The 13,593-nt window shown below is 41.3% G+C and overlaps 1 protein-coding gene across 2 annotated transcripts in view; it reads left to right on the top strand.

Moving 5' to 3' along the window:
• The window catches only part of kcnh1a (potassium voltage-gated channel, subfamily H (eag-related), member 1a), a 283,339-nt gene that overhangs the window by 16,286 nt on the left and 253,460 nt on the right, over positions 1–13,593 (top strand). For both annotated transcript variants that reach the window (XM_043695750.1, XM_043695751.1), the window contains exon 2: positions 1,980–2,103. In XM_043695750.1, coding sequence (XP_043551685.1) covers positions 1,980–2,103 — 124 coding nt within the window. The remainder of the gene's footprint in view (positions 1–1,979; positions 2,104–13,593) is intronic.

Here is a 13,593-nt window from a genome sequence, read left to right as displayed (position 1 = left end):
ATGGGATGTGGCCATTGTTTGCTAGGCCAGCATTTATCGCCCATTCTTAATTGCCTTTGCGAAGGCGATAGTGAGCTCCCCACCTAAACTGTTACAGTTCACGTGGTGTAGGTACACACACAGTGCTGTTTGAAAGGGAGTTAAAGAGGTAGTTTATTGGTTAATTGTTCCTAATTGTAGGTTTTAATTTGTACCAATGTTTACTAATCGTGATTGTAGTATTTATTCACAATACTAATTGTATTTATTTATTCATTATAAAATATTTTTTAAAATAAGTAAATGAACAAAATAAATTGACAGGGCAGTGATGTTTTGCAGCTGTAAAATGTGGGATCTGGTGGATCTGCACTGTGATCCATAAAAACCATGTCAGCAGTAAGCATCTGATGCTTAAAGAACATTGGCTCCGTATTTGAACTGGAGACTGAAGTACAAATGTTGTGGTGCATCAAGGAGGGGAAAAGTACCTGGATAGTTTGTCTCAGATGGCACCTAACTCTTTGGTTAGGGTCATCTAGTTTTATGCATGATAAGGAACAGGTAATTGTGATTGTGATTGAGACAGGTAATCAGGAAATGGAACATCTTCAGCCATTGCAGCGGGTGTGGATAAAAGCAAGTGGTGCATGGTAGATGAGTGATCAGACCATGTAACCATAGATAGGAAGCCATTCTTGGGTCAGCATTTATTTCCCATCTCTAGCTAGTTGCTCGTGAGATGGGGGTGCTGAGCTGCTATAGTCCAATTGGTGTACACACTGCTACTGTGCTGTTAGGGAAGGAGTTCCCGGATTTTGACCCAGTGACACTGAAAGTATGGTGATATATTTCCAATTCAGAACAGTAAGGGACTTACAGGACAACTTGCGGGTATGATGTTCCCATTTATTTCCATATATATCTTGTGCCTTGAGATTGTGGTCAGGCAATTCAGAAAATGTTCACTTGACTGATTCCTGGGATGAAAGCATTACCTTATGCAAATAGGTTGGACGGCTTGGCCTGTATTCACTGGAGCTTGGCAAATTGACTTGATTTTATTGTAATATGTGGGAATTTAAGGAGACTTGACAGGGAAGATGCTGGAAGGATGTTTCCAACTGAAGGGAGAGATAAGAACTAGGAGACGTTGTTCAAAAATAAGTGGTCATGCAGTTAAATCAGAGATGAGAATGATATTCCTCTCTGAGAGATGAAGGTCTATGGAATTCTCTTCAACAGAGTGAGGTGGAAGCAAGGTCTTTGAATATTTTGAAGGGAGAGGTAGATAGATTCTTGATTAATGAGAGAGTCAAAGGGTACAGAAATAAGCCAGGAAAGTGAAGTTGAGATAACCTGATATTATCAAATGGTGGAGCAGGCTTGAGAGACCAGTTGGCCTATTCCTGCTCCTAGCTCATATGTCCACGTGACCCAGTGGCAGTCATGGAATGGCAATGTAGGTCCAAGTCAGGATGGTGTGTAGCTGGAGAACAAATCATAGGGGCTGGTCTTTCAATGCTGTTGTTTCCCTTGTTAAGTTAGATGGTAGATGTCAAGCATTTAGAAGCTGCTGCCAAAGAATCCTTGGTGAGTTGGTGCTATGTGTGTATACATTGCTCTCTGCACCCTTCAAGGTATTGGACAAACATAATGGGCGGCATGGTAGCACAGTGATAAGCACTGCTGCCTCACAGAACCAGAGACCTCAGGCGACTGTCTGTGTGGAGTTTGCAAATTTTGCGTGGGTTTCCTCCGGGTGCTCCGGTTTCCTCCCACAGTCCAAAAATGTGCAAGTTAGGTGAATTGGCCATGCTAAATTGCCCGCAGTGTTAGGTGAAGGGGTAAATGTAGGGGAATAGGGTGCTCTGGATGGGTTGCTCTTCGGAGGGTTGGTGTGGACTTGTTGGGCTGAAGAGCCTGTTTCCATACTGTAAGTAATCTAATAATGTCCTGTGAAAATAAGATATTTATAAATCTACTTTCTTTTTCTGCAGATACAAATTTTGTGCTTGGGAATGCCCAAATAGTGGACTGGCCTATTGTATACAGTAATGATGGGTTCTGCAAACTGTCTGGATACCATCGAGCAGAGGTTATGCAAAAAAGCAGTACTTGCAGGTATTAAAAAATGTGACAGCATTTTTACTTTATGTTCATAATAAAATGTGTTCTGGGACACTATTATTCTGTATGCTATAAAGGTTACAAATATAAGGAATACTCTTATGAACTTGAACATATTTTAATATTCACTCTTAATTTATTAGTAACAAGTGGCTGGTTTGAAAGAAGGCATGCACGTTCTTCATTTGTCAGCTTCTAACGATACCCAGTAGAAATTTCCAGTGACTTTTAAAGTTCAAAAATGCTATTTGTAGAGATACCTAGAAAATAATTTTTCTGTGTGGTTGTGTAAATAAATTTTAAATTACTGTTGATTTCTTGCATTTTATAATAAGTGATTCATGTCATATTTTCAGTTATACGTTAAGGGTATTGACCTCTAATGAATTTAAACCTTGGCTTTCAAAAACCTGAAATGATTCACTAACATGATCACATTTATAGATGCAGGGACAACTGGTTACAGAAACTGGAATTACCTAAAAACCAGAACTTTGTATCAATTTTAATTGAAGAAGATTAAAATAAAATCTTGTCTGACTAATTCAGACAGGAATGCACAATGTAGCTCCAGGCTGTTTATTGACCAGGTTGTTTTGTGTGCTGCTTTATTCTGCACTCCAAATGCTGGACTGAAAATCTGGCAAAATCCAAACTTCAGCATGGTTTTGGTATAAAGGTTGCTAGTTTCAACTATAACTCATTTCTTTGTGAAGAACAGTCTTCTAAAAATCACCTAATAGCATATTAAAACATTTATAAACAACATTTTGTGAGCATCTTCTCATGATTATGAAAAAAGCATATTTTAGCGAGTTTTGAGAAGATTTGTAGTTCAGGTTGAGGTTCTGGATGTAGGTTTGCTTGCTGAGCTGGAAGGTTCATTTCCAGATGTTTCATCACCCTACTAGGTAACATCTTTAGTGGGCCTCAGGTGAAGGAGTGTACATGATTCCTGCTTTCTATTAATGTGTTTGGGTTTCTTTGTGTTGGTGATGTCATTTCCTATTTTTCTCAGGGAATGGTAGATGAGGTCTAACTCGATGTGTTTGTTGATAGAGTTTTGGTTGGAATGCCATGCTTCTAGGAATTCTCGTCCGTGTCTCTGTTTGTTTTGTCCTAAAATGGATGTGTTGTCCCAGTTGAAGTGGTCCTTCCTTTCCTGTATGTTAGGATACTAGTGAGAGAGGGCCATGCCGTTTTGTGGCTAATTGGTGTTCACGTATCTTGGTGGCTAGTTTTCTGCCTGTTTGTCCAATGTAATGTTTGTGACCGTTCTTGCACGGTATTTTGTAAATGACATTAGTTTTGCTTGTTGTCTGTATAGGGTCTTTCAAGTTCATTAGCTGCTGTTTTAGTGTGTCAGTGGGTTTGTGGGCTATCATGATGCCAAGAGGTCTGACATCTCGGAAATGACTGCCAGGCTACTCAGACCCCTTGGCATCATGGTAGCCCACAAACCCACCAACACACTAAAACAGCAGCTAATGAACTTGAAAGACCCTATACAGACAACAAGCAAAACTGATGTCATTTACAAAATACCGTGCAAGGACTGTAACAAATACTACATTGGACAAACAGGCAGAAAACTAGCCACCAGGATACATGAACACCAACTAGCCACAAAACGACATGACCCTCTCTTACTAGTATCCTTACATACAGATAAGGAAGGACACCACTTGAATTGGGACATCACATCTATTTTAGGACAAACCAAACAGAGACACACACGAGAATTCCTAGAAGCATGGCATTCCAACCAGAACTCTATCAACAAGCACATCGAGTTAGACCCCATTTACCATCCCCTGAGAAAAAGAACAGGAAATGACATCACCAATCCAAAGAAACCCAAACATATAAATAGAAAGCAGGAATCATGTACACTGCTTCGCCTGAGGCCCACTGAAGATGTTACCTAGTAGGGTGATGAAACATCTGGAAATGATCCTCCCAGCTCAGCGAGCAAACCTACATCCAAAAGCATATTTTAATAGAGAGTGCTGTGATACCAAAAGCAAAACTGATGAATATTTCCTACAAAGGTGAACTGATATAAATATGTATTTCCCATTTGGGAAATATTTGCACGTGTGATAGTCTAATCTTGCCACAGTTTTAAGATTCAGCTAAATTTGTACAAGGTCAGTGAGGGTCTGACATCAAAACACTGTTCATGCAGAATAATAGAAGCAGAGGATATGATAAGGGAGTGAATTCAAAGTCAATCTGTAGAAACATTGGGTGGAATCTTACAGAGGTCTAAGTGATGTGGACTTTGGGATGATATGTGGCAGAATCAGGTGAGAAGTGGAGTGAGGTCCATCTCAATGTTGACATTATTTCGCTGCATCTTTAATGCTTTTCACAAACAGGATAGCATGACTTTATGCTAGGCAGTGGTGAGCTCACCATCACTTGCCTCGTTAATATTCAGATTTCCATTTATACCAAGCGCAACAAGAAAACCAGAGCGAGTACCTAGTGAATTCAGATCGGTGTTTGCTCTGAACCACCTCCGTATTGTCTGCAACCAACACAGCTCAGGATGAAATACGTGGGCAACAGCCACTTCCACTTGTCCTCTGTGGACATTGATACTGACATTGTCAATGACCACTTCAACTGTACACGGGCAGAGTGATCTGGGAGAGCAGACCTGCATTGCAGAATGCATCAGCCATTTATGTTCAATGGCTGCAAAAGGTACTTAGTGCGCAGGGACATACACCCAGCTCACAAACTGGACTAGTCTGCAGCTCAGGGATGCTTATCTACTCTATTATTAGTGTTCATTCACTTAACATCCACCTCCATAGGGTGCTCTCCTGCTTGGGTCTCAGCAGGTAGCTGGTCTCTGGCAGTCCTCTGAGTGCTAGCTGTCTGGATTATTTCTCCTTTGGCCAGCTGTGGAACTATCGCAGTGAGATGCTCACCAGATTGTGTACTCTGTTGTGACGATTTCCACCAAGGTGTCAGGATCTGGTTTGATGGGAGATGCCGGAGGTGGCCTCGCCAATACTTCTTCTGAGGCCTCTGTACTCTCTACCTCAGTGATCGAGAACAGGGCTTCTGGTGGAGCTAGGCATTTCAACATTGAGGTCGAGGGTAGTCTAGTAGCATCTGCAAGACAAATAAAAGAGAGAGAAGGTGTTACGGTCAGTGATTAGAAGTGGTGTCCAATGATTGTGAGTGATAAAAAGATTAATGCAAGAGAAGCAGTGGCATGAACTGTTTATTTACTGGTTTGGTGCGAAGTAGATGTTTCAGCATCACTGCAGGAGTGATCCAGGCCTTCTCCTGTGAGGGGCTAAACTTTCTCACAATGGGGAAGTAACCTGATGTCAGATACCTCTTTACCCAAGTGACATCTCCCCGCCCTGATATGGGCTATCTTCTCTGACAGTGAGAATAAGGAGAGTAACGATTGTGAATACAGTGATTGGCACGGGTGGTGCAGGTGGAGAACAGGTGATAAAATGTAGTGGAGGATTGGGGAGGTAGCACAGATGTCCTTTAAGGTTAGTGGTCTGAGATACTGAAGAGTAGAGTAAGAGAGAGAAGATATTGTGTGCATTATTGGGACATGAACCTTTCTGGGTGATGTGTGCAGTAACAGAGTGAGTGTGGGAAGGCAGATAGCAGTCTGGTATTTGATGGTACAGAAGAGGAGGTCACTGATCTTTTAATTGCTCTGCTGGTCGTTCCTCCGCATGATGGAGATGGTACTGAGCTGGGCGGTGACCTCAGATAGCCTTACCAAAGGCCATCATCTTTTAAGCATGGCATACCTTTTGCAAACCATTTGCTTTGGTCTGGTAGCTGTCGTTTAGCTGACAGTGAATTTTTGCCTCGAGTTAGAAGATTATGGATTCAAAGCTGACTCCAGAACTTGATCACATAGATCGAGGTTGACATTCCAGTGCTGTACTGAGGGAGTGCTGTACTACTGGAGCCTTAACTTAAACCAGCACCCCATTGGTCTCTCCGATGAATACAAAATTTTCCATGGCGCTATTTTGAGGAAGAGCAGGTGAGCAATGCATGATGTATGGATCAATGTTCAAATTCAATCAATTTTTAAAAAATGATCTGTTTGTTATCACATTGCAGTTATTGGAAGCTTGCTGTGCAGATTGGCTGCTGTGTTTCAGACATCACAGTAGTCTTAAATATTGGCTTTTTGATGTTTGGTAGCTGTGAAAGATATTATAGAAGTTCCTTTATTCTAAGCATCATTTGACCTATTCTATACACCATAATACAGGCAAAGAAAATCATAGCAACAAACAGAGACAGCTGCATTGTGCCAACTACCAAACAATTATGGATTAAGAAAGGTTCACCAAATGTTTTTACCTTTATCTATCTTCTAGATAATTCTCACACAATTTTCAGGTTTATTTGGCCCTTAATTCCCCCAGTTGGATTTTTAACTAAAAAGCACCTTCACATTCTCTCACATTCCCATGTTATATTAACGATGTCATGTTCTGCTGTTGCCAAATAGATCAGATACTGTGACAAATGTTCCCTTTCAAATTTAGTTGCTATGAATGTCTTATTGTCATTGTATGCAATCCTTTAAATGTTTTTTTTTAATGCTGCTGCACACATACATTATTATCCTGGAATACAGGCTGTGTGTGATACCTGCCAGCCAGCTGCATGGCTGTGTACCTGTGTAGCTTAATAAAAGCGTTTTTCTGTTAACCTTTTATCAGCGTGTTTCCAGGTGGCATTGGAGCATCACTAGTTCAGCAGTAGAGTTCCTGCCTGCCACATGGGAGATTCTGACTGAATTCCTGTTTGACACATTAAAGCGATTCAAAGAAGCATTTACTAAATACATTAAAAAGATTTTGCCTATGGCCATGTACATTTGAAAATAGTTGAACTCACCTAATCCCAGAAGATCAGCAGATTCTGGTCTTATTAGTGCTTTGATGGGAGAGTACCTGGAAATACCTGGTGCAGTCAGCACTGGAACACGAGAACTAACACGTCAAACTGGATGCTGATCACTGAAATATAATCTGTGAATCCAAGAATCACTAGAGAATTTAACTGAATACAAAAATGCCCTCACTTAATCAGCTACATCGCTGGAGACCAGGCATGTATTGAAAATGTACCTTGGATTCTGAGGAAATCTAGGCAAGCACACGTATGTGGAAACCATCCAAGATAATTCAACTCTCACTGAGCAATTTTGCACCTCCGCAGACCCTAACTGAATGTCTGGAGCTAAATTGAAGACTTCATACAGTACTGTGATTAGATTAGATTCCATTCTCTACAGTGTGGAAACATACTCTTCGACCCAACAAGTCCACACCGACCCTCTGAAGACTAACCCACCCAGTCCCATTTCCCTCTGACTAAGGCACCTAACACTAGGGGCAATTTAGCATGGCCAATTCACCTGACCTTCACATCTTTGGACTGTGGGAGGAAACCAGAGCACCCAGAGGAAACCCACACAGACATGGGGAGAATATGCAAACTCCACACAGACAGTCGCCTGAGGCTGGAATTGAACCTGGGACCATGATGCTGTGAGGCAGCAGTGCTAACTACTGTGCCACCATGCCGCCCCTCGGTGGTAGCTTCCAAGGAAATAATTGGCCAATTACATTTGGGTAACTCCACACTGCCTCCTTAATTGTTGTTATGTCTCGCAGTCAGTATGTAATAAGACCATATGATATAGGAGCGGAAGTAGGCCATTCAGCCGAGCTAGTCTGCTCCACCATTAATACGATCATGGCTAACTTGATAAGCCTCAATTTCACTTTTCTACCTTTACCCTATAATCCTTGCTTCCCTTACTGATTAAAAATCTGTCTACCTCAGCCTTGAATATGCTTAATGACCGAGTCTCAAATGCCTTCTGTAGTAAAGAATTCCACAGTTTCACGACCTTCTATGAGAAGAAATGCCTCCTCAGCTCTGTCTCATGTGTGAACACTTATTCTGAGATTATGCACACTTACCGTAGACTCTCTTACAAGGGGAAACAACTTTTCTGCATCCATTCTGTCTAGTCCCCTAAGATCTTGTATTTTTCAATAATGTTGCCTTTTAGTTTTCTATATTCCAATGAGTACAAGCCCAATCTACTTATCCTCTCCTCATAAAGCAATCCCTCTACACCTACTGTCAACCTAATAATTCTTCGTTTGACTGTCCCTAATGACAGTATATCTTTCCTTAGATAAGGGCACCAGCAATATTCACAGTATTCCAGCGGTGGCCTGACTAGTGCCTTGTGTAATTTTAGTAAAACCTCCCTACTTTTATATTCCATTCCCTTTGATATAAAGACCAACATTCAATTTACTTCCCCCATTACCTGCTGAACTTAGATGCAAGCTTTTTGTGATGCATGCGTCAAGGTTCCTAAATACCTCTTTTTTTGTAGCTTTTGTGCAGTCTTTTATGACTTAAATAATATTCTGCTCCTCTGTTCCTACTGCCAAAATGTGTAACCTCACATTTTCCCACATTGTATTCTTTTTTCCAAGTTTCTCCCCACTTGCTTAATCTGTCTATGTTCCTCTGTGGAGTCTTTGTATCATCCTCACCATTTGCCTTTCTACCTATTTCTGTGTCAGGCGCAAACTTGGTTTTAGTGCATTCACTTTCATTATCAATATCATTTATTTATATTGTGAATAATTGTAGCCCCAGCACTGATCCCTGTGGCACTCCACTAGTTACAGGTTTCCATCCTGAAAATTCCCCTCTTATCCCAACTTTCTGTCTTCTATTATTTAGCCAATCCTCTATCCAAGCTAAAATGCTATCTCCAACACCAGGGGCTCTTATTAAATAGCTTAATGTTTGGTACCTTATCAAGCATTTTCTGAAAATCCAAATATGTTACATCTGCTGCTTCCCTTTATCGATACAAATGGTTACCTTCTCAAAGAATTTGAGTAACTTTGTAAGGCATGATTTCCCTTTCATGGAGCCATACTGACTCTGTTTGATCATATTCTGCCTTCCTAAATACTCTGCCATTACATCCTTTATAATAAACTCTAACATTTTCCCAATAATAGACATCAAGCTAATTAACCTACAGTTACCTGTCTTTTTTGTCTCTCCTTTTTAAAATAACATTGTCAATTTTCCAATCTTCTGGAACTTTTCCAGATTCTAAGGATTCTTGAAAGATCACTACCAGTGTATCCACTGTCACTGTAATATCATCCCACCTGGTCCAGGGGACTTACTGGTCTTTATCACCATTGATTTCCCTAGCACCTTTTCTCTAGTGATTGTCTTTATTTCCTCCCCTCCTTTTGTCCCTTGAATATTTAATATTTTTGGAATGCTATTAGGGTCTTCTACTGTGAAGACTGTTTCCAGGTATTTATTTCAGCCCATCTGTCATTTCCTGGTTTCCCATTATTATTTTCCAGCCTCTCTTTCTAAGGGAGGTTTGCTCACTTTGGCTTCCCTCTGCTTTTTTTTAGTATATTTAAAGAGGCTTTTGCTGTTAGTCTTGATATTACCTGCAAGTTTACCCTAAAAGTTTATTTCTCCCTCAAACTTGTGGTTTTCTTTTGTTGGTTGTTTTAAAACTTTCCTAATCCTCTAGTGTGGTACATACTATTTTGCAAATGTTATGTTTTTCATTTCAATCTGATGCTATTCTTAACTTCACTGGTCAACTATGGTTGTGTTATCCCTTTCACCGTTGTTTCCCCTTTTGATAATATTTGCTGCTGTTTTTCTGTGTTTATATATTCCATTCCTAACTGTGGCACTCTGGTATCGTTACCATACAGTAATACTGCTGTATCCTTTGCTTTGTAATGTTATGGACCAGGCCCAGACCCCCTCAAAACATTTCAAGAGGACAGCCCAGACCGTATCTTTTCTAGTTGATTTAAGCCGATGTAAGGTGGCTATTCCAAGAGTGATGCAGTTGGTTAAGCCACTCAGTTTTAAACAAAACATAATTTATTTACAGACTACCAAATGAAACATATGCAAAAGAAAACAGAATTTAGAATAACAACTATTTTAAAACTCGACCAACACGATATTCCCCGCAACTTAACAAAGAGCTGTTCTGATTTCCTGCAACATCCCATAAACATACCCCTTGGCAAAAAGGTAAATTCAAACACAGGTTCTTTCAGGAGAGAGAGAGATGGCAGAGAGAATCAGCTAGGGATCATTTGCTGAATGGAACCTCTTTTCCCTCCAGCAGTTATTTCTCTCGGTCCCCAGCTAAAACTAAAACCAAACTAGAAAAAAATCCCTGAAGTAGGAGAACAGGCTACTCCCCTTTCATTGTACTAGTGTTTTTTTTAAAAAAAACTAAAAGCCTTTTCCCTGATTGTTGCCTTAGGCAGCATCTGTTAGCCGTAATCAAAGTGGACTACCTCAGACAAAACAGAAAACCTTTGCCTTTTACAACCCCTTTTGAAAAAAACCAAGGACAACATAATCTTGTTAAAGGAGAAGCATCGTCACAGTAAGCTTTCATTTCTCCTCTCCCACACCCTCCATCCTTCTAATTAATTTAAAGCCCTCTCTATAGCCCTAGTTATTTGATTCACTGGGATGCTGGTTCTAGCACAGTTCAAAGTGAAGCATGTCCTACCAGAACAACTCCCTTCTACTCCAGTACACGTACTAATGCTCCATGACCTGAAACCCATTCAGCCCATAATCTTTGAGTCATGCATTTAACTTCAGTTTGCCTGTGGCTGAGGAAGTAATTCAGAGATTATTGCCTTGGAGGTTCTGCTTTTTCATTCAGCTCCTAACTGTCCAGTCTTTCAATAAAATCTCCTTTCTAATTCTACCAGTGTCACTGGTACCAACATGGGTGATGATTATTGGACCCCTCCCCTCCCTTTCTATGTTATTTTTCATCAGTATACCTTTAACTGACATGTTCACAGCATTGCTGTATCATAAAATGTGACCTGAGGGAAGAAAGATCTCAGTCTCATTGTAGAGCCACAAAGCTTTCCTGAATGGGTATACAGCCACAAAAATATTATTTTATGCAGTTAGAAAATCATTACCTCTGTCTAAAGGTCAACTGGTTTCACCATTTTGCTGCTCTGAATTGGCACTAAAGTAGAGGGAAGCTCCTGTGCTGTCCTCATTCCTTACTTGGTGTCAATGCTATCTAGTGGCTAAAACGTGCCACTACAAGACAACAGTTTTTGTACAAAGCTATGATTCTCAAGATAACTTTCTTAAAGGGATTGCAAGTTGAGTGATAAGCAAGTACATAAATGTAATCACATCCATGAGGTTCAAAATTTCAGATGATAATCACTAGTTTCATGTTGTTCAACTTACACACAATATTGATGGTGTAGGGCAATCAGAAGCTTTTACAACCATTAACATCATATCATTAAATGCCAGGTCAGCACATCCTAAAAGCTAACAACAACATAAGATCTACTGCCAACATAGTACAGCTATGCATCCTGGAAGCCATGTACACAAGAAAGTGACGCAGTATGGTATAGCCTATGAGAAACCCTCTCAAAGCATGTAATGGATGGCCAGTTCCATACTTTGGCACAGTCACATTGTAGTGCCAAACCACAAGCTCATCCTGATTTCCTGAAATCTTCTACCTAGTAGATACCTATAGTCCAAAGGTGGCAGGATTACCCGTATGCAAAATCTCAGTATGTCATGTTCATGAGATTCGATCTACATTCACTGGTGGAACAGGTAAAACACATCTCATATCAAACTCCCAAACCAACTCGATTACCCTACCCACTACCTGACCAGCCCTCAGAACAACTTGATCTGACTGCCCTTGCATTACACTTGACCACCCCTCCTCCCAATCCAATCCAATTATCCTCCCAACCATTGGAATGTTCCCTTGATCCAAACTGACCTTACTACTACCCCTCCATCTGACTACCCTTCCGATCACGTGGATACTGTTTTGACCAACTGACTACACCCCTGACCAGACTTGACTACCCCATAACCGAACTATGCCACCTGACCACCTGATTACCCTCCTGACCCCACCTCTTAATCTTCCACCTACTCACTTTACCTACCTAACTCACACTATCCTCCTGGCCACTTTCCTGCTCTATGCACCTACTACTCACTCACCTACCCATTTACTTACTTACTGATTCACTAACATTCACTAGTATTGAAAGTCTGAACCTTTAAGTTTACAATAAAGCAGCTGGTGCTTTAAAAAGATGTGTGTCCATACTTACTCTGACTTTACTCTGATCTGATGGAGTTCCCTGAGGGACTCTGTGCTGTGCGTTTCTGTGAAAGTCAGGATCAGTAGTCACTGAAAGTAATATGCAACAGCATTAATTCAGAGAATTTTTGAATGCAGAAGCTATTGCTCATCATTGTCAGCACACAGAAGTTTCAGGCCAATGTATTTACAGACATTGGTACCCTCCAACATCATGCCAGAAGTAACATTGAATTTTAACCATTCTTGGCTTTCATGTCATCTTCGTCAAAAGACTAAGGGGCTCTTTGCTTAACTTCTTGATCTCTCAGGTAATACTCAGTTTTCCTATAGATCAGATCAGAGTGGTTCTGGAAAAGGACAGCAGGTCAGGCAGCATCCGAGGAGCAGGAAAATCAAAGTTTCGGGCAAAAGCCCTTCATCAGGAATAGAGGCAGGAAGCCTCCAGGGTGGAGAGATAAATGGAGGGGGTGGGGCTGGGGAGAAGGTAGCAAAGAGTTCAATAGGTGAATGTGGGTGGGGATGGAGGTGGTAGGTCAGAGGAGAGAGTGGATCAGATAGGTGGGAAGGGAGATTGGCAGGTGGGACAGGTCATGAGGATACTGCTGAGCTGGAAGGTTGGAACTGGGGTAAGGTGGGGGGAGAGGAAATGAGGAAACTGGTAAAGTCCACATTGATGCCCTGGGGTTGAAGTGTTCTGAGGCGGAAGATGAGGCGTTCTTCCTCCAGGCATCAGGTAGTGAGGGAGCGGTGGTGGAGGAGGCCCAGGACCTGCATGTCCTCGGCAGAGTTGAAATGTTGGGCCATGGGGTGGTGAGGTTGATTGGTGCGGGTGTCCCAGAGATGTTCCCTGAAGTGCTCTGTGCTTCCTGCCTCTATTCCTGATGAAGGGCTTTTGCCCGAAACGTCGATTTTCCTGCTCCTCGGATGCTGCCTGACCTGCTGTGCGTTTCCAGCACCACTCTGATCTAAACTCTGGTTTCCAGCATCTGCAGTCCTCACTTTTGCCCGCGTTTCCTATCAGTACAAACAAGAAACCAAATGTCTCCAAGAGAAAGCTATGAATTAACTTCTCACCTATTCTCTCCTGACTTTCACTAGATTTTACTTTAAGAGCAGATTTTAGTGAATTGTGACTCAATGATTTAAATTACACTTGGGCAAATTCATGGGCACCATGTTTTCCCCTAAGCACTTCTCATTCATGAAATGTGGAGGAGTTTTACTAAGTATTCACTGGTCCAATA

The sequence above is a fragment of the Chiloscyllium plagiosum genome, chromosome 9 (genome assembly GCF_004010195.1).
Source record: "Chiloscyllium plagiosum isolate BGI_BamShark_2017 chromosome 9, ASM401019v2, whole genome shotgun sequence".
NCBI lineage: Eukaryota > Metazoa > Chordata > Chondrichthyes > Orectolobiformes > Hemiscylliidae > Chiloscyllium > Chiloscyllium plagiosum.
This window is presented reverse-complemented; position numbering and strand designations above follow the sequence as displayed.